Source organism: Vulpes vulpes, chromosome 1, assembly GCF_048418805.1.
Source record: "Vulpes vulpes isolate BD-2025 chromosome 1, VulVul3, whole genome shotgun sequence".
NCBI lineage: Eukaryota > Metazoa > Chordata > Mammalia > Carnivora > Canidae > Vulpes > Vulpes vulpes.
In genome coordinates this window covers 73,666,346-73,693,616 of record NC_132780.1, presented here as the reverse complement: position 1 = coordinate 73,693,616, position 27,271 = coordinate 73,666,346, and the positions used below count along the sequence as shown (strand labels likewise).

General features: G+C 47.9%; 2 protein-coding genes across 5 annotated transcripts in view; one reads left to right on the top strand and one right to left on the bottom strand.

Moving 5' to 3' along the window:
• The window catches only part of TMEM181 (transmembrane protein 181), a 75,707-nt gene extending 57,093 nt beyond the window's left edge, over window positions 1–18,614 (top strand). For all 4 annotated transcript variants that reach the window (XM_026018751.2, XM_072766931.1, XM_072766939.1 and 1 more), the window contains exons 7-17: window positions 2,679–2,759; window positions 4,983–5,082; window positions 5,655–5,785; window positions 6,013–6,104; window positions 7,442–7,499; window positions 9,722–9,824; window positions 10,424–10,475; window positions 12,951–13,033; window positions 13,944–14,033; window positions 14,900–14,966; window positions 15,387–18,614. In XM_026018751.2, coding sequence (XP_025874536.1) covers window positions 2,679–2,759; window positions 4,983–5,082; window positions 5,655–5,785; window positions 6,013–6,104; window positions 7,442–7,499; window positions 9,722–9,824; window positions 10,424–10,475; window positions 12,951–13,033; window positions 13,944–14,033; window positions 14,900–14,966; window positions 15,387–15,465 — 936 coding nt within the window. In that variant the 3' untranslated portion in view covers window positions 15,466–18,614. The remainder of the gene's footprint in view (window positions 1–2,678; window positions 2,760–4,982; window positions 5,083–5,654; window positions 5,786–6,012; window positions 6,105–7,441; window positions 7,500–9,721; window positions 9,825–10,423; window positions 10,476–12,950; window positions 13,034–13,943; window positions 14,034–14,899; window positions 14,967–15,386) is intronic.
• Window positions 18,615–19,281: 667 nt separating this feature from the next.
• DYNLT1 (dynein light chain Tctex-type 1) lies at window positions 19,282–26,910 on the bottom strand. The gene is made up of 5 exons (XM_026018752.2): window positions 26,838–26,910; window positions 23,681–23,722; window positions 20,442–20,565; window positions 19,969–20,046; window positions 19,282–19,702 (listed from the first exon to the last, which is right to left on the bottom strand). The coding sequence occupies exons 1-5, from the start codon at window positions 26,862–26,864 to the stop codon at window positions 19,632–19,634; spliced, it is 342 nt and encodes a 113-aa protein (XP_025874537.1). The 5' UTR covers window positions 26,865–26,910; the 3' UTR covers window positions 19,282–19,631.
• Window positions 26,911–27,271: the final 361 nt, after the last annotated feature.

Sequence of the window (27,271 nt, the reverse complement as noted above, 5' to 3'; positions counted from 1 at the left end):
CACTTCCCCATGTTCGCTCATCTCTGTAAGGTCTGTTCCATTGTTATTCCTCTTCCAAGTCCCGACCTCATATGCTCAGACTTTCCTTGAGCTTCTTGCTGTCCTTGTCTGCTAATTCTGTGTAATCTAGGATTACTTGTTATGGTTCAGATTTTCTCGTTTTTTTTTTTTTTTTAATGTACTATGTATTTTTTTTCTTTCTTTCCTGTTCTTACTTTCTTGAATATAGTTGACATGCACAATGTCACTTGTCTGTATTTTTTATTTTTTTTAATAAATTTTTTTAAAATATTTTATTTGAGAGCGAGAGAGAGCATGAGCAGGGGGAAGGGGCAGAGGCAGAGGGAGCAGCAGACTCCCCACTGAGCAAGGAGCCCAACATGGGGCTCGATCTCAGGACTGTCAGATCATGACCTGAACCGAAATCAGATGCTTAACAGACTGAGCCACAGGCTCCCCTGGTATTTTTTATTTAATGCCAGACACTATTGGTATTAGATTTTGTGTTTTTATAAATATCCTTGAAATTTGTTCTGGGATGTTTTCCAAGTTACTTGGAAATGGCTTTATTTATTTATTTATTTATAGGCCTTGTTTTTAAACTTTGTTAGGTGGGACCAAGGCAGCGTGAAATCTTTATTTTTTATTTTTTTTATTTTTTTATTTATGATAGTCACAGAGAGAGAGAGAGAGGGGCAGAGAGACATAGGCACATAGGCAGAGGGAGAAGCAGGCTCCATACACCGGGAGCCCAACGTGGGATTCGATCCCGGGTCTCCCGGATCGTGCCCTGGGCCAAAGGCAGGCGCTAAACCGCTGCGCCACCCAGGGGTCCCAGCAGCATGAAATCTAAGGCTACTTTCTTCCCAGCGCTGGGGAAAAAGCATTTGGGGTATGCTACCCAGTGTACCTTTGTGCATTTTCTCTCTCTGCCCATAGGAGAAGGCACTATTCCTGGCCCTCTGTGAGTGCCAGTGATCCTTTCAGGGACTTTTCCTCCTGCTGCAGGTGGTTTACTCACACTCATGCCCTGATCAATGTTCAGGTGGAGACATGAGGGGGACCACCTTTGGCAGGTGTCCAGAGCTCTCCTCTTGGTGCTCTGTCCTTTGAATCACAGCCAGTGGATTGTCTCCCTGGACTCCCAGCAGTGTGTTTATGATTCTGTGCTTGGGCTACCTTGCCACCATGGCTTGGGGCAGCTAGAGGGTGTACCTCTCTTATCAGCTGGAGATTATTGTCCTTCACTGACTGTCAAGTGTCTTCAACTGTGTGTATATGTGCCTCTGTGTGTATTTTAAATGTTTCAGGTAAGTTAGATAAATCTAATGTCTATAACTTTGTTCTGAAGTAGATTTTTTAAATTGCTCAAATTATTTTAATTCCATGCATTTAGACAATGGGGCTCATTAGTGCAGTGCAGTGTTGTGGGAGTCTGGTGATAAATTTGACTTGTGACCAGGATTGGAAGGGCTGCCTTCTCCCTGCCGTTGGGATGTGGTACAGGCATCCTCAGCTCTGTTAGGTGTGCACTTGATAGGAGTGAATCTACTCAACATAGAGCCGACACCTGTAATTCCATTGTACCTTTTGGTGTCAGATTCATATTTATGTGTTTCACTTAATCTTTTTTAGAACATCCTACCTACATACATTTTTGCATCTTTTAAAAATCTGCCTCTTGGGCAGCCTGGGTGGCTCAGCGGTTTAGCGCCGCCTTTGGCCCAGGGCCTGATCCTGGAGACCCGGGATCGAGTCCCACATCGGGCTCCCTGCATGGAGCCTGCTTTTCCCTCTGCCTGTGTCTCTGCCTCTCTCCCTCTGTGTGTGTGTGTGTCTCATGAATGAATGAATGAATAAATAAATAAATAAATAAATAAAATCTTTTTTAAAAGTTTCTTTTTTTAAAAAAAAAAAGATTTTATTTATTCATGAGATACACACACACACACACACACACACACACACACAGGCAGAGACACAGGCAGAGGGAGAAGCAGGCTCCATGTAGGGAGCCTGAAGTGGTACTCCATCCCCTGTCTCCAGGATCACGCTCTGGACTGCAGGCGGCGCTAAACCGCTGAGCCACCCCGGCTGCCCAAATCTGTTTCTTTTCATGGAAAGCATGGCTTTTTCTAATAAGGGGATTGACAGTGTTGATTTTTCTTTTTTAGAGACATAGTGTATGAGTGGGGTGGGAGTGCAGAGGAGGACGGGGAGAGAGAATCTTCGGCTCCATGCTCAGCACAGAGCCTGATACAGGGCTCGATCTCACGACCCTGAGATTATGACCCGAGCTGAAATCAAGTTAATCACTTAAGTCCGACACTTAACTGACAGGGGCCACGCAGGCACCCCAACAGCATTGTTTTTTGATATGAGATTTAAGAGCCAAATGCTCTTGTTGTAATTACAGAATAAATTTGTCTACCAGATTTATCATTAGTATGAACTATTTAAAACTATTTTCAACTCTTGGTGATTAAAATTTTCAAAGTCTGCATTCTTTAATATAAAAATAAAATGCACTAAATGTTAAAATTTTAGAACATGTGAGAAGGCATAAGGAAAGAACATTTAAAATTACTCATTGTATAAGATCATTATTTTAATAATCTGGTGTACTTCCTTTTAAATGCATATTTTTTTTCAAATTATTTTCCTACTTTACATTTTAGTGGAAGACTTATGACCCGGCATTTTCCCAGTTGGAAATTTGGTTCCGATTTTTCTTTGTGGTGCTTACCTTCATTGTCACGGTAAGTTCCATTTGCTGAGTGATCACATCAGCACCCTACCAAAAGCAGAGTTAATTTATGAATTATGATTATCAAAGTGTGAACCAGGGAAGCAAACCATAAGAGATTCTTAACTATAGAGAACAAACCAGGAAGGGAGGTGGGCAGGGGGATAGGCTGAGTGGGGGACGAGGTTGAGGATGGCACTTGTTGGGATGAGCACCAGGTATTGTCTGTAAGTGATGAATCACTGAATTCTACTCCTGAAACCAATATTATGTTCTATGCGAACTAACCTGAATTTAAATTTTAAAAAAGTGTGAACCACATGAGAGATTTATCTGAATGCTGAAATGTTCCATCCAGTGGGCTGACCTGATATTACCAAATATGCTGTATTTCTGCTAGGATGCTGTCATGCAAAAAGAGCAGCATGGCATCTGTTAGTAAGGACCTCTGTGTAGTACTACAGTGATGACAGATCCCCAACTTTTAGATTTTATTCTATTTATTTATTTTTTAAAGATTTTATTTATTTATTCATGAGAGACACGGAGGCAGAGACACAGGCAGAGGGAGAAGCAGGCTCCATGCAGGGAGCCTGACATGGGACTCAATCCCGGGTCTCCAGGATCAGGCCCTGGGCTGAAGGTGGCGCTAAACCGCTGAGCCACCCGGGCTGCCCAATCCCCAACTTTTAAGTAAATGCTCATCAGAGTGCAATGACAATGCCATATCACCTGCCTTGTTGAAATGACCTTCTTTTTATCCAGGCAGATACAGCACATTCTTGCGGTTTTACCTTTGGAAAATTGTAACAGATCTCTCAGTCTTTGGGCTTTTCAAGAGGAACCCCTCAGATGAGTGGGTTTGGAAGTACAAGCTTTTGGCTCATTTGGGGTCTGAGTTCAGTGTCCACAAGCACCCTGTAACTTTGGCGGGGAATGCTTACCCTTAAAGCAAAGCAATCACACAGGGGCCCAGTCTGGTCCGTGAAGTTGGGAATTTAAAACTGGAAGAAGAAAATAAATACACACACACCTACACACCTACATACATACATCCTGGAGGAAGAGGGTATGTGCCTTGGTACTCAGCGCCACATTCTGCCTATCAGCTGCTTGCTCCTTGCTGACATGGAGGGTGTAACATTTGGAGATATGTCCACCCTTTGTGGTGGGGGCCACTCGAGTTGTCACCCAAGGCTCACGTTGTGCTTCACAGTCTAACTGTACACAGAAGGACATAGGCTTGTCAGGGATAGACCTGTGAGAGAGGCGCCAGTTGGTGGTGACATGGGACATGGGTTTGGGTGGGCTGGGAGGACACAGCATTGGGATGTGGTGCATGCATCCTTAGCTCTGAGATACGGTGGAGTCTGCGGAGAGCTGGGATGGTGGTCCCAGCCTCACCCAGGGAGTCCCTTAAAGAACTTACTAAAGATGAGTGGAGAACTACAGGCAGCAGAAATCCTTGCTGTTTCTTGAAGTATCTTTGTTGTCCGAAGGTCTGCTGCCACACCCTGGGGCCCAAAGAGCTGGCACCCAGGGCATGATGTTCTTAAACAAAGAAATGAGCCTAAGCCTCACAGACTGGGAGAAATGGCCCACCAGCCTGGGAAGTCCAAATTGCCTAGAAAATCATTGACTTATGTTAGAGTACAGAAAAAAAACAAAATAAATATCAAAACAAAACAACCTCCAGGTCTTTTATACATATTGTATAGTGTTTTAAAGTACTTTAAAGAAACTCTCATGGCTCAACACAGCTTCTTCAAGCAGGTGTTTGAAAACACACACATTCTCTGACCATGGTTACCAGCCTCATTCCCTCAGCTTTTGTTCGGGGAGCCCTGGTGCCATCTGCAGATGTTGCATGGCTGGGAGCATGTGGCCTGTCCCCAGGGAGGTGCCTGGGTGGCCCTGTGGGGCCGACCTGTTAGAATTAGTCTGTCCAGGAGGAGGTGGGAGGGGTGGGTGCTCTGCCCTTTGGCAGAGGAGTTATGGCCACTATATTCCCTGCCCCCTCCTGCCCCTCTGAGAGCAGCTTGTGATCATCTTACCCACAGCTCCTTGCCAGTGATTCACCATCTTATCTCCGTCGGCACTAATGCTCTCAGCCGTCCGTGCAACAAGGGGTAACTTGGAGGGAGGTTTGGCTGACCATCACTCTGGGAAGGCTTAATGTGGTACTAAGCGAGGTGTCAGCAAAAACAGTGACTTGCGTTCCTGATTTGGTTTGCAGTGCCTGTTTGCACATTCCCTCCGGAAGTTTTCCATGCGAGACTGGGGGATGGAGCAGAAGTGGATGTCCATTCTTCTGCCTCTGCTGCTGCTTTACAACGGTAGGTGCCCATTTTTATTTTGGAGCTATCCCCTTTAAAGCTTAAAGCTGCAAGGTGTCCTAGAGCCCGTCTGGCCCCAGAGTCTCCAGAAGAGCCTGGGAGCCCCTGAAGGAACAGGTGGCCGCATCCCCCAGAGCGCGTGCATGGTGGTGTACTGGGACGAGGCAGATGCCTGGCAGCTTGCACGAATAAGTGATTGCTTTGGTAGTTGAAACCTGGAAGGGCTACAGACACAGCCGTCTTGGAACTTGGCTGAAGGCGGCAAACACTGCCGTCTGTTCCTCCTCCCCTGCTTCAGAAGGCGTTTGCTTCCAGAGCCGCAGCCCCGGGATTCCCAGGCCTGCGGGGAGGAGCGGATGGCGGAAGCAGACGGCACTCTGTAATGATCACTGGAGCAATCTGTTCATTGGCTTTTAGGTTTTTTGGAAAACAAAACAGCCTTTAGTTCGCTACCTCCCTTTGGCTCCGACTGAGGAGAGGGTGACTGAGTTCTGCCCTCGCAGAGGACGGAGGCCCCAGGCTGGGTGGGGTGAGCCTGCCTCCACCAGGCCTTTCTGCTGGTTGCATTCCAGATCCGTTCTTCCCCCTCTCCTTCCTGGTGAACAGCTGGTTTCCAGGCATGCTGGACGATCTCTTCCAGTCTGTGTTCCTTTGTGCCTTGCTGCTCTTCTGGCTGTGCGTGTACCACGGGATACGGGTTCAGGTGAGCATCAGCCCTCAGCCCTGCCCGAGGGTGCCGGGGACCTGGTCCTTCTGGTCCACGCTCTGGTGCTGCTCCTGCAGATAAACTGCTCCTGGAGAATCTGTGTTCAGCCCTAGTCAGCAGAAGGATGTAGAAATGACTTGAGTACCTCTGATCTAGTGTGTACTTCTAGTACTTAATGGTTTGCCAGAATTACTAAATCATTTCTTACCATTTTTTATTTTTAGGGAGAAAGGAAGTGTTTGACTTTCTATTTGCCCAAATTCTTCATTGTCGGACTGTTGTGGTTGGCTTCTGTCACACTGGGAATATGGCAGACGTGAGTAATTCTATTATGTGAGGAACTTTAGGCATGGGAAGCATTTGACAACGGAGGACAGATCCGGAGTCTTACTGTATTTTGTGAACCCAGCTGGAATCTGTCACCAGGATTTCAGGACTTGACAGTGTGACTTGAATCGAGGATTTGTTTTAGCGTGACTGGCACGTAAGGGTAGCACAGTTCTAGTCTCAAAAGGACAATAAAAAAAGACTATGTCGTTTTAGATTTCTCCTTCAAAGTGGCAGACATCGTCTTCTGTAGGAATGATGCTCATGGGTCCTGGCTCGCCCCTGCCCACAGAAACGTTAGTTTCTCCTTGGGCTTGTGTCTGTGAACTCCCCATCCCTGCACCAGCTCTTGACGCTTAGCAGGATTAGTAGTTTTGTCCTTCTGTAAAATGGGACCACCGCTGAAGCCTCATGTAGTCATAGCCCCAGGCACCCTAGTAGGATTTTCTGCAGAAATGAGTTCTGTTCCAGGGGTATAGTTTTGACACTTGGCACGTCGCACTCCACGGCCCAGTGATGCAAGCGCTCAGCCCACCTCGTCTCCCTGCCCTGTCTCTGCTTCTTCAACTACTCAGTTACCCAGTTTCACTTTAAAATGAGTTGCATGGAAACTGGCGTTTACTTCTGTATAGCTTTCTTTGTGTGCTCGTCTGTTCCCAATGCCCATACGTTCCATTGAAAAGGTGCCCGAAAGTAGTTGGTGACATTGCAGGAGAGATAGTAGAGGGATTTTTTTTTTTTTTGTGACAAAATTACTGTAGCTTCACAGTAATGACAACTGCAGGCAAATAGTTTAGTAGCACTGGAGGCATTTTCAATGTGAAATTTAGGGTTTCTCATAAATTTAGGATTACTTCTTAAAAAGTCTTTTACTATGGGTTGGTAAGTAGTTTATGTTAATAAAGTTTTAAAAGATTTATTTTTTTTCAAATAAAAAAGCCCCTATTTTTTTTAAATAATAAAAGCCCCTTTGGGGCTTGAACTCATGACGCTGAGATGAAGGGTTGCATGCTCTACCCACTGAGCCAGCTAGGCACTGCTGTTAATAAGTTTCTTTAAAAGCCAAAGGAAGGGCACCTGGGTGGCTCAGTCGTTTAGGCATCTGCCTTCGGCTCAGGTCATGATCCTGGAGTCCTGGGATCAAGCCCTACAATGGGGTTCCCTGCTCAGTTGGGAGTCTGCTTCTCCCTTTCCCTCTGCCCCCATTCCTACTCTCTCTGTCAAATAAATAAAATCTTAGAAAAAATAAAAGCCAGATGAAAGCAAAAAATGAAAAGTAAGCTAGTTATTAATCTGTGATTTTTTTTAATAATACTATATTTTCAGAGTTAATGAATTACACGATCCAATGTACCAGTATCGAGTTGACACAGGAAATTTTCAGGTAAGGATTATTAGTGATGGCTGTGGGTTTTTCTAAAATGCTATTTTTAAAAATTACTGAATTTTGTAACTTAAATAGTACTGCTGAAATGACTTTGCTAACTGGCTGGTTAAGGGAGACTATAGAAGGTTCATGGGTACAAAATTTGGAATGTGTTTGAGTAGTATGAAAAATAAGCTTTTTAAAATGAAGTTGTCGCTTCATTCCTCAGTTTATGGTTGAGGCACAGAAAGTGTATCAGATTTTAGGAGGATTGTAGAGCAATTAAGAAATCTGTTTTGTTCATTTTGTTGATTTAATTCTCTAAAGTAGAGAAATGTTTCCAAGAGAATAAATGGTGTGGCCAGGCTGGCTGGTGTGGGCCTGTAGGCACAGCAGCAACAGGACACAGCACCCTGGGTAATGCTCTGCTCTCACCAAAACCTAGAATTCTTTGTATTTTCAAGTAGGGGGTCCAGTGTTTATTTTACACAGGGGTCAGTAAGTGGCACTCAGTTTAGTGGCCCTATATGTGGCTTTCCCTCAAATCTCTGGGTTTATTGCCATCCCAAGGCCTCTCACGGGGCAGCCCCTCCTGGGCACGGCTGGCTGCCTAGCCAGGGCATGGATGTGAGAGGGGCCCCGGGGCCAGAGGGAGCCTGTGAGGTATCTAGAAGGCATGGTCTCAGCAGGGCAATCCCAGAGGCATGACGGGGTTGAATCCTGAGCTTGGGTGATCGCCACCATTTCTCTGGATGCTTTGCAGAGCCTCCTGTAAAGTGATAAAAACTGTGGTTCTTTATGGGAATGGCCTCTGAGAAAGAGGGAGGTTTAGTGAATGATGATTATCTTGAAAGATGTGTGGCTTGTGTTGAGACTACACATGTCATAGCGAGTAGTCTGAGCACATGATTCTTAGCCAGATTTTTGCAGGGGAGCACTGGTAGTCTTTCATTCCATTATTTAGAAGTTTGAGGAGTTTTGAAGGTTGCTCAGTGTATGCCTTATGAGCCATGTGCTATGATCTTTGCCCTCAAAGAATATAGGACCTTGTGAGGGAGAAAAAGCTTAGTAGTAAGTACAGACTGGTGTGCAGCGTCCCTGTGTCCTTAGGGACAGTGGGCCCAAGTTTCTAGGGGATGAGAAACTATTTGTGTTTTGTCCTTTGTCTTTTAGTCTTCTAATGCTGTAATAGGTTTTTTGGGGGAAGGGGCTGAACCTGGAACTGGAGAGGAGGGGAGGTATTCTGGGCCAGGGAAGGGCGGTGCTGTTGCAGAGCTGCCTGGAGCCGTGCGCCAAGTTGGCAGAGGCCTTGGGCAGGGCTGTGGGTGGTGCTGGGTGGGGAGGAAGGCCTGCAGGAGACCCGAGGCGGGGCACCTACACCCCGGGAAGGCTTGGGGCCATGTGTGGGAGGGGGTAAGCCTCAGAGAAGCCTTCTCTAGGGGCATGACATGAAAGGAGAGGACAGGGAAGAGCTGTATTGACACATTCTCAGGGAAGATTCTGCAGACCCCAGTGACAGATCTACAGGGCTGTTGGTTGAGTGTCACTACCCAGATTGAGATAAATAGGTTCCTGCTAATCTGTCACTGGAGCTTTTGTCCGGTTCTCATGTGAAAACTGAGGGGTGGTCAGGGGTCTTAGGTCACCAGGGTGGGTACCTGGGCCAGCGTGCCAGCTTCCCAAGTGGCCTGCAGGTCAAGCCTCCCACCTCCCCAGCCCCTGCTGTCCCCGTGCTCTCCCTCTGTAGAAGGGGATGGTGGCGCCGTCCCTGCTGAAGAGTTGCCATGCAGGTTGAATGGAGCAGGAACCCAAAGCCCTTGGCCAGCACTCGGAAGGACTTGAGCAAGGCAGCTGTCACCGTGGCTGTGGTCACCTTTGTGTCCCCTTCTCAATCAGTGGCCTGTGTCTGTTACTAGAGGGAATGCTGGAAGCCTGAGGCTTGCAGAGCCAGCACTGGTGTGCTGAGCTCCCGTTGCATCCTGGGCCCCGCAGAGGGAGCTTGGACTCTGGCTCATGGGGCCAAGCAGGGCCGGGGCTGTCCCCGGGTGAGCCACATGGCTCACAGAAGGCCGAGCAGCGAGTCTGGTTGAGGAACACGCTCTTGTTCTCTGTCATGGAGAGACCCTCAGGACTCTAGGCTCCTTGTAAAGATGCTCAGTTTTCCTGCTTGCCGTGGCGTTGGAAGGAGGAGCAGGGCCGAGCGCCTGTTCTTACTCAGCTGCCATCGTGTGTCATTCTAGGGAATGAAGATTTTCTTCATGGTGGTGGCAGCCGTGTATATTTTATACCTTCTGTTCTTGATCGTGCGGGCCTGTTCCGAGCTGCGTCACATGCCTTATGTAGGTAAGTGCCCCATCACGAACTGCCCAAGGCCAGGCGAGCTGGGAGCTGGCCGCACAGCTGGCCTCTTGTTCGGGAGCCCACCCAGCAAGGGCCTGACCTGGATGGGACCTGTCCCACTCCCTCTTGCTGGGGACAAGCGCCTTCGGTCCCTGAGGAGCCACAGCAGGGCTGAATGGGCGACTCTGGGCCTTTTAGACAGTGCCTTGGGGCCAGCACTGGGAGGCCTATGAGGTGGAAGCCACCTGGGGCCCTGGGTGGATCATCCCAGAATTGTACCTTGCCGAGGAGGTGGCCAGGGCGGTTTTTCCTAGTCCCGAGTTAGGGCAAGTCATCTGCTCACATGGATCCCTTCTCTCAATCTGGAACAACCAAGTAACAATGGCTGTCGTCTCCCTGGGGTGCCTCCTCGACTCTGGGCAGGTGGGACTGCGCATGTCTTCTGGGCTTCAGGTGCACACAGGCTTAAAGTTCAGACGGAGGAGGGGTTTTGTTCAGGAGGCTCGGTTCATTATTTGTCTTTTTTTTTTTCTTAAGCTCCCTGTGGTAAGAATGGAATTTACTTCCAAAGTGGTTTAATAAGGTATTTCTTTCTTTTTCAGATCTCAGGTTAAAATTTTTGACTGCATTGACTTTTGTAGTGCTTGTTATTAGGTAAGAAGACTTTATTCCTTGAAAGAAGCAAAACAGCGAATTTGTATTTTCCTGTCATGAATATCTTTTCTCCCCTTTCACAGAATTAATTTCAGTGCATTTCTAGCCAGATCTGTTCATTGGGTCAGAGGGCCTCTTGCTCAGGGCAGGCACTGAGTATCCCCAGTGGCCAAGAGAGCTCACATTGTGTTATAAATGCCCCGGGGAATGACGAGCGTAGATGAGGCCTGCGGGCCCTGGGCCATGCGGGTGGAGTGGCCACAGCCCAGTGTGGGGTTGAGAACTAGAATACCTCATACTTGGTGCCTGGCGACCTTTTGATGCTCCAAGGAGAGGACTGTGTATTTGTATTTGAATTCGGTACCATGGGTGTCTTTGAACCACCACGCGATGGCCCCAGGGGAAGGACGCTGGGTGGGGGAAGGCTGTGGTGGGAGGCTGCAGAGGCTGAGTGAGGCCCAGGTGACCAGGTCGTTTCTGTGAATGCCTGCCAAATCATTGTTTGGCTGTTTGTGTTTGCTTCTTTCTGCTAAAATCCGAGTCCAGAGGGAAAGATTATAGTCACTTGCCTTTCTTTTTGGCAGTTTGGGTGGCAAATAAATGGCTGCCGGCTGTTTTCCTTGGGAGCCAGATGGGGCTCTGAGAGGCCAGTTTTGTAGGGCAGCTGTAGGGTGCCCCGCTGCCTGAGTTTTGGCCTCCCGTGGGCACCCATGTCCCTTCCCATCCAAGTCGTGCTCATTGCCCATCATACCACATGATCTCAGCGCTCTCCATTCGGCATCTGCTTTCACCTGGAAACAGCAGTGCGGGTGTCCTGTAGGCAGCCCTTCCTCAGCGCATGTGCACAGGTGATCTCTGCTTCTCACATAGGCTGCCTCACACGCCCTCATGCTCTTTTACACATACACTCCTCACACACCTTCTCTCTCTCACACCCCCTCACACATTCCCTCACACTCACTGTCCCACCCCCCACACACTCACACTTTCTTACATACTCCCTCTCACATTCATACCCTACCTCACAATGCTCACATGCTCGCACCCCCTCATACACACATACACTCTCAAACCTCTCACATACTCTCATATCCCCTCACACATTTTCTCATATCCCTACACACACACACACACACACACACACTCACATCCCTTCCACACTCACACTCTTATCCTCACACCCCCTCATACACTTTCTCACACTCTCCCTCTCACACACCATACACACTCTCACACACTACCTCACAATACTCTCACATATTCACACCCTCTCATAAACACTTAGACTTTCAAACCTCTCACGTTCCCTCATGCATTTTCTCATATCCCCTCACACACCCCCCCTACACACACCCCACATACCCCTCACATCCCCTCACATGTCTTCACCCTCATGCCAAGTCCACAGGTTTGGGAGTGAGATGCCTTCTGTAGAGTCTGACTTAGAAGTCATTCTGCCTTTACGGTCTTTCTTCATAAAAGTTTCAAAGGGACTCATTTATTTGTCCAAAAAGCATGTATGGAGTGTGTGCTCTGGTCAGCAGGCCGACAGGTTCCTCCCTATCACCGGGTTGCTATTCTAATGGAGGAAGATGGTGATAAACAAGTAGATAAATAGCATAAGCCCCCTAATAAAAACTATGTGATGATGGTAGGAGAGATTCTGCTTTAGACGGGAGGGGACGTCTCTGCAGAAGAGACACTTGGCCTGAGGCCTGAGGGAGGAGTCATGGGGACAGCAGGTGGCTTGGTGAGTGTAAGAGGAGCAGCAGTGCCAGGGGAGGTGAGGAGGTGAGGGAGGGCGGGCGGCCCCCCGGAGAGGTGAGCTCTGGCCCTGCACGTCAGCAGGAGGAGCCCCAGTTTATTTTCAGTGATGGGAACCCTTGGGAGGGATCGAAGCCAGGAGGTGGGAGGCTCCGATTTACAGTTGGTTAGGGGTCCCTCTGGCTCTGTGTGAATGGACCACGGGGAGGGGAGACGAGCGCAGGGTGCTGGCTCAGACACTGGAGACGCTCAGGGGAGCGCCGCTTGGCTGCGGAGCTCCGTGTCATCATTATGTCTGGACAGAGGTGCCATGCTCCCTCACCGTGGGAATCGCCGAGCCTGAGGAGGGAAATGTGACTGGGGGAAGCCGACTTTCCTCAGGGCCTTGTCATGTGGGAGGAGCTGGTCTGGGAAAGGAGACCTAAGGCAGCGTGAGAAGGGAAGGAGCCATGCCGAGCGGGTGCTTCAGGGCACCGGTGCGGGCGGCCACCTGCTTCTGTCCCAGCAGCGGCCCTCCTGGATCTGAGACCAAACACCTGTGGCGGGGGGGGGGGGGGGGGGGGCTGTGTGTGTGTGCGTGCGCGCGTGCCCAGGTTCGTGCAGAAATTGTAGTGAATGGACCGTGGGACCGGGGTGAATGGAATGAGTGCTGTGGAGCTGAGGCCATTTCTTCGCCTGTGTTTACTCACTGTCCTTCCTCCTTCTTTTCAGCATCGTCATCCTTTATTTAAGGTTTGGAGCACAAGTATTACAAGACAATTTTGTAGCTGAACTGTCAACTCACTACCAGAATTATATCCTTTTCACTGGAAGCCGACAGGTCTCAGGCCCACGCTGTGCCGGGAGTGGTTAGTGTGTCAGGGCCATGCAGAAGCGGCAGGTCACTGGGGCGTCTGTGTGTCATGGGCCCCACCATTCCAGAGGGAGTCACTTCCCAGCTGCTCTCCCATCCCCCTGCTCCCCTGTCCCTGGATTCTTCAGGAATCCAGGCACCATTCAGGACTCAGCATCAGTCTGTGGTGCCCACTTCTCCCCGCAGAGCACCAAGGAGAGGCTGAGCCCGTTTTGAGTGTCTCTCCCCATCACCCAGATGTGAGTGTGCCGGAGGCCAGCAGGCAGGCTCCTTGCCTCCCACTAAGCTCTTCGGCTGCTTGGCAGCTTCCAGAGCTTGCCGCTCCCCTGGCATTGCTGGCGTCCATCAGGGGGTGCTTTAGAGTTAATCCCTTTCATGTAGGTTCTTTTCCTTGGGCTTCTTCCTGTCCTTAGAATTAATGCAGGATTTTTCAAATTTTACTGGCTGGATTTCATACAAACCTTTTATCGGCATCTCAGAGGGGGGTCTGTAATGCAGGAAAGATTAAGAACGACTGGTTTGATAGACCGTTCTAGTTTTTCATTTCATTCTCGATTTACCCATATGTGTGCATGGGGCTCTGTTCTTTGTGTGTAACTTGATCACGTCAGGCCCCACCACCTCCAGAGGTTTCCATGGGTAGAAAAGAACAAGGTGCACCTGTTATCAACAAGTGACCTTGAAAGGTTATCGTAACCTCTGGCTGTGGGCTTGCCCTGTGGTGTCCTCCTGTCTGGGCTGTGGCACCGTGGGGTCCTCGCTGGCGGTCAGCAGTAGAAAGGACTGCTGGTGCTTAGAGGGGGCAGCCAGACACCAGTTCCGGGGCTGGTGATTTCCCTTGACGGTGTCACCAGCTGAATTCTTATCTTTCTACGGCTTGTTGAACTTTTACCTCTACACTTTGGCCTTTGTGTACTCTCCGTCGAAGAACGCCCTGTATGGTAAGCCACCCTGGGGCTGGCTGGCTGGTCAGATGGCCTCACTGCAATCCGGGACCCATCCCCCGGGTTCCCTGTCAGGGCTGGGCCCCAAAACTCGGTAGCGGAAAAAGACGAAGTAAGTCTTGGTGTAAGCCCTGAGTTGTAGTTAGAACACAGCATGTGCTGTGTCATCAGAGCCCAGCATGGAAACAGGTGTTTTGTTAGCGGATCCGAGCCCGAGCGTGTCCCTCAGCCATGCGAAGCCACATCTGTTGAACACTCATGCCATGGCTGCTCAGAAAGCCAGAGTGTACCACTCCCCCCTCCAAAGAAGAACCAGACTGTGAAAGGCCGAAAGGGCAGGAACTTCCTGGAACTTGGGCAGGGGCGTAGCATTTCAGGCCCACCACCCGACTCCTGTGTTGTGTGAGTTCCCAAAGTGCCAAAATGCCTCACAGCCACTTTAACGAAGGTGCAGTTACTTCCTTCTGAGATGAAGAAACTAGACAAAGTGGCTTCCTTCCCAGGGGTGGCAGGGAGCAGGGCTGGCGTCTCCTGGTCTCCTGGGTTTTTTCTGCCCCTGCTCCCAGGTGGACTTGGGACTTGGGAGAACATAATAGCCGGATCGCAGCTCCCGATGGAGGGCCCCTCCTGGAGTCTGTCTCCTCCTGGAGCTTCCACCACGCGCTCTGCCCACCAGACTGCCAAGTAGTGATGCAGCCCCAGCCTGTATGTGAGAAAATGCTCGAGAGGCAAGATTTGTCCAGGTCCCACAAATGATAAACGGTGGAAGCTGGGACTTGAATCCTGCCCTGACTCCTGTCCTTTTTCTGTAGCATCCTGGCTCCCCAGGCTAATAACATAAAAATGTTTTTGTGGTTTCTCAGAGTCGCAGCTGAAAGACAACCCTGCATTCTCCATGCTGAATGACTCTGACGATGATGTGATCTATGGGTAAGTCCCTGCCTCTCAGAAAGCTGTCCGATAGTGAGCATTTGGCCTGGATTTATGCGTCTGCTGAACAGGCTGTAATCATTCTAAAATGATTTTCAAGGCATTGTGATGTTTCTTTTACCTGGGAATGCCCTGTGATCCCACAGTGTTCTATTTTTCACATTGTTCTGACTAGATTGAGTGGTGTTCCATTTTTTGAACACTTCCCACGGGTGGTGACCACAGGAGGAACAGTTCTTCCTGGCGGTGGGCCCTGGGCCCTGAGGGGGGTGAGGAGCCGGCAGGAGCAGCAGGCTATGGAAATGGGGAGCGCAGAGCTGTGATGTGCGGCGTTCTTGCTAGAATGGCACATCAGTGTGCAAGAGAATAGATGAGGAGCTGTCAAAAGCCACATGGCATCTAGGGTCTCTTTCATGACAGGAGCGACTATGAAGAAATGCCCCTGCAGAACGGCCAGGCCATCCGGGCACAGTACAAAGAAGGATCTGAGAGTGACTGAGTCCCGGGCCGACGCGTTGCTGCCGCGCCGCTTCCTGACTGCCTCTGCCACTGCTGGTGTTCGGCCTGGTCTCAGAAGCAGAGGATTCCTGGTCCTTCTGTGTTTACGTATTTTTGAAAGGAAAACCAAAACCAAGGACAAATTTAACCATTGGGCCAAATTAATTGTTAGAGCGGCTGCCTTTATTTGAGAAGAGAGGTGCTGATAACAAGCATGAACAGCCAATTCCTTTTTCAAAGATTTCAGATGAGAAAGAGTTCATTTTTAGTGGCGAGGAGGTAATTACTCCTGTTTTTAGTGAATTTTTTTTTTTTAATTGCTCATTCTGAGTCCATGGAAAACCCTTATGAATGAGGTCATAAGCACGGTGAAGGTCTCCTCTTTCCTCCTTTCTTCCTGCCCTGTACCAGTTTCCACCTTTGAAACTCAAAGGAAGCCTGTTTCTGTGCCTGTCTCCTGGGGGCAGACCTTCCCCCTGGAGTGGCCGGCGCTCTGGCTAACCGAGCATCCTAAGTGACTAGGAACTCCTGTCCAAAATGCCTGTGCAGTGGCTCATTAGGGCAATGGTGGGCAGGTGAGTGCTAGCCCCTCACGGCCACTGGGCAGAACTAGTTTTGTGGGGTCTGAGGAGGACTGGCTGAGGTTCATAAGGAAAGGGTAAGATGACAAGAGCCAGCTCCAGGGGAGAGGTCTTGCTGCCATAGTTTCCAAGGGCCTGTGTCCACACGCGTGTGCATGTGAGCATTACATACATGAATGTGAACGGATGTGGTGCGGGGTGGGGAAGAGGGTATCCACTACAGTTCCTATAAGCTGTCATTTCTACAACTCCATTAAGAGAGAACACCCCGTGGAACTTATTTTTTAATAAAAGCTAGACAAAGGATTGATATATTATTATAAATTTTTTTATCTTGAAAAAATTTTTCAGTTCCACATTTGAAACAGATGAAAGAAGTAAAACATTTTGGATGACTTGTGGAAAGCATATCTTTGGGTGGAAGGTCACTTGCTGGGAATCATGCCCTGCTCCCCAGTGGCCAGGGAAGAGAAAAGTTGTCTGGAGCTGCTGAATCTGTGGCATCAGAGAAGGCCCTGGAGAGTTGCCAGTTCCTTTTTGTCAAAGACAAAGTGTAGAAGGCTGGTATAGAGCTCTCCTTTCCTTTTCCTTTGACAATGCACAATAACGTCTCTCTTGAACCGTTACCGTACGGTCATGGCTAACATCCTGATTGATGGCGTCTTGGCAGATGCAGCAGCACAGGGTAGGGTTGTTCCGCTCCGCAAGCAGTACCTACGTTTCCTTCATCTATGCATTAACTCTCAAATAGCTAAAAATTGTATTCACTCTAGGTAGTGCTGGGCCCTTAGAGAGGTTCATGAGAGACTTCTCATTATGGCTTCACATCTTTCTGTTTAAACCTTAGTGATAATGTACCTTTAATATGGATTCCATTTGTTTTTAAAACCTTGTAAATATAAAAGTTTGGATTAAAACAGCTGTATTACTGCAAGGGTAATTCAAGTCTACGTGGTTTTTACATTTTCAGTGGTGTGATTTTTTTTTTTTTTTAATTATTACTTTTTTTTTTTTTTTTGATTCCGTGTACTCCAAGGTATTGGAAGAATTTTTCTGTTACCACATTTTTCAACTTCTAACTAGAAATAATTTATGTAAATTGATGAAAACTTACTTGTGCTGATTAATGTATTCTAGTATGTGATATAGTTTACAAGTTTTAATCATTATTAAATGTCCATAATTTGGAATGCTTTTATTTATCAGCAAATGTAAACTACTTGAGGCATTTAGCCATATACATTAGAACTTTTTAAAACTTGTCTTTGTCCTATAGTGTAATTATAAACTGATGACTGATCTCTTCATACTTGATTCTTCATGGCACCAAGTCACTGAAATGAAAATATGGGAGTATTTATTTGCTTTTTGTAACTAAGTTGGAAACAAAATTATAAAAGAAAGTACTTAAGAGGAATATGGCTCTCTGTTAAATTGTGCATTCTCAGTCTTGTCTCTGGTGTATCATATATAGATCAACATATTACGCACTCCATGTAAAGATTTGCTTAACGTATATAGCACTTAGCATGTAGTATATATGCCGTAGGTATTAGATTAAAACACTAAAGTCTGCCAGAAATTGTAGACAGTAGCAAGAAAATTGTTTTTTTCTTGGAGAGTATCAAAGTTTTGCAAACTTCAATTGTAAATTCAAAGGGCTGACTTTAGTTCTTTCATGGTAATGGCTTGAATAACATCATCTTTGGGTAATTTTTTACACTGGTCCAGTCTAGGGGAACCTGGAAGATGACCGTACGTATTTCAGCTTCCCTAGGGAGAGCATCATTATCCGTGTGGGTAATAGGTCTGCTTGATTTATTATTAAATCATTACAGCAGTGAAGTGATGCAGTTTTCTCTCTCTTCAGCCCCATTTGAAAGGCTAGAGAAGGGGATATATAAAATATATTCAAGGTTTGTAAGATTGTTCCTGTACATAATTACAGATTGCAATAAAAGTTTAGATACATTATGTAAACCCAGCCCACTAAATGGGCAGGTTACAAGACAAATGTCACCAGCCTCAAGCATTCCGTGAACTATTTACTGAAGGTACAGTTGTGTTGAATTGGTCACGGTATGGTCAGTGACTTACTTCCTGGAATCCTCCTCACAGAGGAAACCATGGAAGCTCGACAGGATGGTAAAAAGGGACATCTAGTGATTTCTAGTTAAGTCACTAAATATTTATGTATTTTGAAGATTTTAGAAACCAGTTGCCTTAGAGGTTAGACTTTTGGGAAGAAAGCTACAAATCTTTTCCCCAGGCCCAAGGGAAGTCGCTTTAGCCTGTGACATCTTGTTATCCTGCTGTTGACTTGACATGTTTGATATACTGGTAACTATAATCCCACACAGTGAAACACAGAATTTTCTGCTACTGAAAACTGCCTTTTTACAAAATTACTGTAAATATTTGTAAAATAAAAACAACTTTAAACTTTAAGTTCAAAAGGAAAGCTAGAACTATGTAGGAGATCTTGGAACTGTGTCGATGAGCACAGTAACTGATCACAGAATCATTGTATCAGTCAAAAGTGAATAAATGTTTATTTATGGCAAACTTACACTTTGTGAATGGCATCATTCTGAAACTTCCTTTCTGGTAAATGTTAATAAATTTTAAATATTCGATCCTTATGTGATTTATTTGCTCTTGTGGAGTTAATTTGGTCATTCAGGCAGAAGTGCTTCAGGGACAAAGCGCATTCTTCATTTTGGCAGGCGGACACGAGAGTGTGTTTTAATCCCTGTGTGAATGTGGCCCGTGGATGAGCAAAGGGTGAGGTCCCAGACTGGGGCAGGGGCCCATCTCCCTCCTTAGATAAAAAATATCAGTCCAATAACCTCCAAACGTGTTTGCAGATTTATAAATAGGGGCCTAATTGTGGCTGAAAAATGATCATGAAAGCATTTTGGAAGCCCCAAAGTACTAAAACATTTTTCGGAGGCTTGCCACTGATAAGTGGAGAACACTGAGGTAGGAGCCGCCCCATGGCAGACCGGCAGCATGTGGGGCTGAGAGCTCTGGCCAGAGCAGGGACCAGCGGGCACGCTCCCAGAAGCCAGCAGGATCCGGGGCCCTCACATCAAAGCAGCAAATCCTTATATTGGAGGGGACCGACGCCAAATTGTAACTTCCTTTTTGGTTTTGCAGTTCTATAGATTCTAAAGTCACTACTGAAAACTGAAGAATTCATTTGTGGTATTTAGACTATGAAGAAAAACACAAACTTTAAAGTGGAATAATTTATTATTCTAACCAAAGTACAAAGTATGGAAAATTAGTGTATCTGAGTCATTCAGAGAGAGAGAAAGCTTCAAACTAGCAGATTTCAGTTTTTAGCACCTTTGGGAAGAAATGTTCAGAGTTAAGACAAGTGGCAGCACAGGCCTGGCCGCTGGGATGACTAGCCTCTCACGGAATGCGCCGTTCACAGAACAGGGCAGTCACCTGCCTTTTCTCCACGTTGTGAGAGCGCCACGAGAGACACTGAAAGAGCACAAGGACAGCGTTCACCGGATCCGTGGCCGTCAGGAGAGGCGGCGAGCGGGGCAGAGGGGGAAGGCAGGGCCGCCGACGGTTAGATGGACAGCCCGAAGGCGCTGACAATGCAGTACATGGTCTTGTTCTCCCAGCGCACCGTGCAGCTGCCTGCGGGGAGAAGGCACAGAGCGCTCAACTCAGGGAGATGGGCGCGCTAGCCTCACTTCTTGGGCTTCTGTGTGGCACAGAGATGAGGCTGCTCAGACTCTTCCCTATACAGAGTGTTAAAGGGGACTCTAATAAACATGCTTTCAAAGACCTGAAACATCCGAGCACATGTTCAGAAAACTCTAGATCTCAGCAGGGTCAAGGAGCACGCAGAGCCTGCAGGGAGAACCCACGACAGGCCTGCAGAGGACAGTGGAGAACCGTACCGTCAGTCGAGCTGTCCCAGAAGCAGGAACTCGCTGTGTGTAACCCCGCTCCGTTCTTCTGCATAATCACACAGGTCACTTCAATTAAAACAAACTTTTATTAGATCTGCTTGGCAACACACATTTCTTTTAGCCTACTTTCAGCATATGTACGAAGAACCCATGGCTGGTGTTTGGGCTAACGGCTATCGGGGTAGACTGCCTGGCCCTGTGACAGTGACAAGTCACACCCGTCCCTGTCCCGCACCACATGCCTGTTGTAAAAGCATCTGATCTGAAGTGCTGGGAAATGCTGTGATGTGCGCCCTGCCACTGTCTGAGCTGCTGAACAGGCCAGGAGGGTGGCAATGCACACAATACAGTGACCTGCCCCTACCGGGTGCTTTGAGGTCAGACATCACACTGCCACACTCGCCTCTCACCAGCATGTCACCAACCACCAGCAATATATACAAGAAGCAAAAATGCATTACCGATGTATTTAAATGGCTTTCCCAGCTTGGTGAGTTGGCTTAAAGTTTGTTCTACGACATTTGTGGTCCACTGATTCACTTTGCTGTGCTGATAGGCATTGCCACCAATGGCACTCTCGATAGCCTGGAACAGAAGCACAGGGTCACTGTTGGTAGAACTCAGCCAGGACCCTCCACTTAGTGCCGAGGCTCCCACCATGAGAACTGTCACAATACAGTCTGCATGAAATAGCACATCTGTAACCACGAGGACTCATCTGCAAACACACCTTTTTAGAGTGTCCTATTTCATTAAGTTACATATTCTTAAAAATCCACACTTCCATAGAATCTGTCAAATTTTAAAAACATGTTGACTGAATTTACTGTTGACTATTGCAGTTCGTAGTTGGAGATGATAATTTTTTTTTTTCTACTGAGGCTAGAAAACATTTTCCTTTGCCCATTCCTTTCTTAAAATATAGCAGACACAGGAATCTTTATTGCTTGATTGTACAACTGACAACATACAAACCTATGCAAATAACCATGTATTCAAAAATACCTCACTTATCCAGTATTTTCTGGGAACATAACACATAAGTGCACTTTTCAGATAATAAAAAAGAGCCCTATATATTAGAAAAATTATTGTAAGGTTAATGTATTTTTCTCTTTATCTGAAATTCCTAGTCTTTTTTCTGTGCTGCATCCTGGTGAGGGTTCATGCTGTGTGTCTCAAATTATTCGGGAACAGGTACAGCTGCCTGCCCCTGCTTGTCTCAAGTGTGTTGTTAGGCTGTTAGCATTTTATGATTTTTGTGGGCCATTTATTGCTGATGCCAATGCACCTGCCTCTAAGCGGCTTCCTTCTCTACCCCTTTCTAGCTGGAAACCAGAGACCTGGGTTTTGATGACAACTATGACCTAAAATAATTTGGTGAGGGCCCAGTTCTGTCCTCAGACATGCGGAGACACAACCCTGGGATTGGAGCTGTGCACATTGGAGATGGATTAGGGTCTACTGTCTGGGGCATAAGCCCAGTGACCTTGCTTTTGGGGAACAAAATACTATTTGTAGTCGCACCTATTTACCCTGGGACTCTGAGCAGTCACATTAAACACACCTCGTGTAGCTGCCAGCCTTCCTTCCCCTTCATCCCTCCTGTCATAGCTCCTTCTCATCCTCTGACATGTTCCGCTCTTCCCAGCTCAGCATAAAATAAGGTTGTGGGGACACAGGCACTCCTGGTTTGAAAGGACCTGGTTGTTAAGACATCTGGATACTGGTCAAGCTAAGCCCCTACCTTGGGCTGCTCTCTCCACGTGCACTGTGACAGGAGCTGTTTTTCGGGGAGGGAGAAAAACTGCCCTCCAATTCTGGACCCACCCAAACACATTACTACCCAATCCTCGAAACAGCTCAAGTGAATTAACCTATTCCAGAGGGAGGGAACAAAGGCTGAAGAGGCCAGTGCCCGTGGAGGGGACCACAGCAATACTATCTCCTGCTGTCACGGGGCCTGGGAGGGTCTACCTTCAACTGCACTTGCTGCCTGGCAACTGAGTCAGTGACGCCGAAAACACGGAGATCACGGGGGCCTTCACGATAAGCCAACCCCACTTCTCAGTTCCACTCTGGCTCTGCCACCCGCCTGCCCCACCCCCACGTTCCCTAAGAAACACCGTGTGCAGGGAAACCAAAGCAAACTGTTACAGATCTTGCACAACAACCAGAAAATCATGTGTGATGGTGAATGATGTATATGGTACAACAATATCATCTTGCTTTTTGGTGTTGATCACAAAAATGGGTTGTGGTTCTTGATCACTCTGGCATTAGTCAAGAATTTCCATTAGAGGCCATTCCAAATTACACACATAATCTCAGCTGGTACTTTAAACTTAGATCATCTAGGGGCACCTGGGTGGCTCAGTGGTTGAGCCTTTGGCTCAGGGCGTGATCCTGGGGTGCTGGGATCGAGTCCCCCATTGGGCTTCCCGCAGGAGGCCTGCTTCTCCCTCTGCCTGTGTCTCTGCCTCTGTGTCTCTCTCATGATTAAATAAATAAAATCTTTAAAAAATAATAAAAAATAAACTTAGGTCATCTAATGGCTTTCTTCTGGCCAATGGCTTCACACACTGTGCTCAATTTACACAGGAAGGGAAGGGGACTAAGGAAAATCTTTCTGGCCTCATTCCTGCCCCAGGCTTCCCCAGCACTCTGCACTACTCCACCATCATCTGCCTCATGTCAGTCCCTCAAACACACCATGCACAGTCCCACCACAGGGCCTTTGCACATGTGCCCTGCCTGGACTGTCTGCCCCCTCTTTTTGCTGAATTAATACCACTGCTACTCATTCTCCAGCTTCTAGCTTTTTAAAAGATTTATTTATTCATGAGAGACAGAGAAAGAGAAGGGGGGGGGGGCAGAGACACAGGCAGAGGGAGTGCAAGCTCCATGCAGGGAGCGCGACGCAGGACTCGATCCTGGGTCTCCAGGATCAAGTTCTGGGCTAAAGGCGGCGCTAAACCGCTGAGCCACCAGGGCTGCCCTCCAGCTTCTAGTTCTAGTTCTAAACTCAGCAGGTGAGTCAGATGCCTCCTAGCACCACATGTGGTAGTAGTTACCACACAAAAATGCAAGTTTACATTTCCCAGTGTGATTATTTGGTAAGTGCCTGGCTGGTCCTGCCCCATACTGTAAAATCCTTGAAGGTCAATCCCTAATGTCCCCTTGATATGTATTCTTCAAATGAATAAAGAACAAATATCCTGTTTTGCCCTCTACTGTCATCATCTATGGGATGTACCATGGTCAATAATGATTATATACGTAGTTTAAGAAAAATAAGCAGGTAAGCCCCAAATGGATCACCAGGTCTTAAATAACTGAAAGTTTTTCAATTTTTTTATATTCACTCTTTATTTGACACCAGAAACATTTACTTGGACACCATGACCATGAGTCTTTTATGTTAAAAGATCATTGAACCAAGTCTTAGTAATATTCAATAATAATGCTAGTATATAAAATTTCTTGTCTGGTTTAAAATATATAATTTACATAATATGGAAGTAATTCTTATCTACATTCTTATCTACATTCTTATCTATTCACTGCAGTAAAAACTGTTATTTAAAATGCCAAAACACAAAGGCTCAGCTGAAACAATTCCAAGACAGTATTTAAAACACTTATTTTCACTCATAAGGCCATTAATCAACATTTTAAAAATAAGTATTCTTCCTCTTACCTCTTTTACAATGTTGCTTACTTCATCAACAACAAAAGCAGTCTGTAAGCAAGAAAATTAGTTAGATTTGATGGCTTTAAAAGATGTTTCCACTGCATTGATTAATGTCAATTTAAGTAATGAACATAATTTATAAATGAAGACTCAGAAATAACCAAACTTCCTTTTACCAAGGAAGACACTACAGAGACTCAGAAATGCTGAGTGGCTCTTGGAGGATCACAGAGCTGGTGAGAGGCAATCAGGAATCTGAATATGTATATAATTTAAAGGTTTTTGGTTTGTTTTTACTCATGCCATGGTCACTTTAGATTCAATCTCTCTCCATTTCAGTTGGCTACTAGGATCATTAACAAATACACAAGTTTAATGAGTTACTTTTGTGTAAATTAGCTGACACTTTTCCTAAGGTAAACTGATTAGGAGGTTTGAAACTCAAGACGTTTCTGTTTTTAATCACCATTAGTGATTAAGTATGCAATGGTTACACTATTTCCTGATAGCTGTTTCCTTCTTCATGCTGTCCTACTTCAGGACTACAAAACCAGAATAGCTGCTAGCAGAGCCTCAGGATGAGCTGGGAGGGGGGCTGCCACCTGTAATCGAATGACAGGGCTTAAAAATGACTTTCTCTTTACATAAAGTACACTCGAATGGGTACCAGTTGTGTCTGAGTCCTGTGAACAGTCCTTAGTTCTGGACATTCCTTCTAGAGCGGCCCAGGTCCTCAGTCACTGTGAATCGTGGTGGAATAAAGGCAGAGCGCCCAGCTTTTGCAGTGTTTTAGTCCCTGCTGGATGCTGACTGTGGCCTTGTCCGAGGGATGCCCCGTTCTTTCCAGGAGGATCAAGAGGAGACTGCCTGAAGCCCTCTCACTTGCTGTACTCAGAAGGCATACTTGTGGAGACAAAGCCAATCCACTGAACGAATGAAAATTTGCAGTATCTTACAGAGCAAATGATTTCTTGAGGTTTACTGGATCCTTCCAAGGGACTTCAATGATCCTTAACCAGTTGGAAAAATCCCTGTGTAATTAGCCCTGGGGCTAAAATACAAAAAAGGCTGAGGAGGGATTTCAGTAGACTTTTAGTAGAAAAGTAGAGCAGGTGTACAGAATCCACTGAGCAGTTTCAACTTCTAAAGGAAATATGACCAGTGAGTTGAGAGTGGTTTTACAAAGGTCCAAGTTTTACAGGAAGTTTGAGGATATGCAGAAAAGGCTTAGTTCAGAAGGGACTAGCGTGGGCTGGTAATTACCTAAGGCACGCCTGCTAGAAAGAAGTCTGGGTCAACTCTTCCCAAGGGCTTAGGCTTAGGGCTTTATCTTGTGTAAAACAGATGCTGCTCAGCCCCTTCAATTCACAGATCTCCAAGTGAGAACTGCAATAACGAAGTCCCTTGGCCCCTCATTGCTGGGAGCCTGAATTAGAATGCCGCTACTAAGAGATTTCTCTTACAGTGTCAATTCTTTTTTAAAGTTTTATGGACATTCCTATAATACAAGCCATTTTCCTACATTAGTTTATAGGGAAAAGCTTTCTCCTTTGGTAGGTGCTCCTGAACCATGTCTTCTCATAATCATCCACTTGGTTGTACCAGCATTCAAACACTGCCATTTGTGTGGTACTTAGGAAATCGGATCAAAACTGAAACTCTAGTGTCAGTCCTTTAGTCTTAGATTTTTTTTTTTGTTCCCCTCCAAACATTCCTGCTTAAACTAAGTTTCAAAAATGGTAAAATGGGACGCCTGGGTGGCTGAACGGTTGAGTCCCTGCCTTCAGCCCAGGGCGTGATCCTGGAGACCTGGGATCGAGTCCCACATCCAGCTCCCTGCATGAAGCCTGCCTCTCTCTCTCTCTCTCTCTCTCTCTCTCTCTCTCTCACTGTGTCTCTCATGAATGAATAAATGAAATCTTAAAAAAAAAAAAAAAAAAGACAAAAATGGTAAAATATCAAACCTTACCAAATTCATCTATAGTTTATTTTTGACAAGACTCAACTTACTTCAATTTCAACAAGAATTATTAGCAAGAAGAAAATGGGCAACTACCTTTCTATTATAGCAGCATCCATCAGCTCTAATCCCTGAGTGCACGTTAAATTGAAGGAAAGCCATTTTAACAGCACACCGTTAGACAGAATGTCTTCTGCTTGGCAAATTATGTGCTTTACCCTGCTTCCACATTGAGGCAATGGCAGATTATTTCCCCCCCACACACAGGGGTTCTCACACTGACATCTCAAACTCAAACTGAAAATGAAACCAGTGATGGTGGCGGCGGTGGACGGAAGCCAGGCTGAAGAACGAGGTGTGGAAGGCCGGACAAAGGCAGGCTCCCCTGCGCACTCGTGCACTGTGCAGACAGCCTGCGCCTTCAATCTGCGACTGCAGGGACCTGAAAGATGTGACTGTATGTGCGCGTCCCGCGTGCAATCACTCTGGAGTCTTGCCTTAACAGTCAGCAGGCGCCCTAATGACCTTCGGTTTCCCCAGCCGTGGTCGCGGAGCACCTGGTCCAGGGTGCGGGTCTGCGCCGCCGCCGCCGAATACAGGGAGCCAGTGACCGCACCCTCCCAACGCCCCGCCTGCCTGGAGCAGGGTCCGGGGGGGCGGAGGGCGGGCGGGTGTGGACCGGGTCGGGGGTGGCGGGCCGGCGGGAGCCAGGTTCGGGACCCGGCGGCGGGTGTGGACCGGGTCGGGGGCGTGGCGGGCCCGCGGGAGCCAGGTTCGGGACCCGGCGGCGGGTGTGGACCGGGTCGGAGGCGTGGCGGGCCCGCGGGAGCCAGGTTCGGGACCCGGCGGGTGTGGACCGGTCGGGGGCGCTGCGAGGCGGGGCGCGGGGTCGCGAGGGGCGCAGACGGGGAGCTCCCGGCCCCGCCCAGGAAGTCCCCGGAAGCCCGCGGAGCGCCCGCCGTCGCGCGGGGAGCCCCCGCCCCGCCCCCCGCCCCCCAGGCGGGCGCCGACGCCCCGAGCAGGCCAGGCCGGGGGTCACGGCGAAGCGCCGGGCAGGGCGCCGGTGCCGTCAGTGTGCGCCGGGGACTGCGGCCGCCCACGCCCGGACGCGCTCCGGGAGCCCACACACGCCCTTGGCTGCCGCCGCGCGCCCGCGCCAGGGTCTCTCGGCTTCCACCCTGCCCGTCCCCGCCCGGCGGTTACCTCCTCGGCAGCCTGGTAGTCTTCCATCTTCCCTCCTGCGCGTCGCCTCCGCCCCCCCGGAGTAGCGCGCACTGCGCAGGCGCGCCCAGGCCCCGCCCCTGGTGCTCGGGCCCCGCCCCCGCCCGGCCCGCGGGGCTGGGGACTCCCGCTGCGCCCCTCCTCCGCGCTCCCCGCCTTGGTTGCCGTGGGAACCCGCGCAGTCGCTGGGCAGCTCCCTGGGCCGCAGCAACTAAAACAAAACCGACGTACAAAAGCCATTCCCCTGTCCGGCCCTTCCCTCCAGTTGGTGCCGTGTGGATCAATTTGAACGTTAAAATGGGTTCGGACGTGTAGTAACAAATTGTAAAGGGATTTCTGAATATGATGAGCCGTGTGAGAAATTGCTTACAGTCTTCCTGGAGATCCGGGGTTAGGAAACTTTAGCTCTGAAGGAA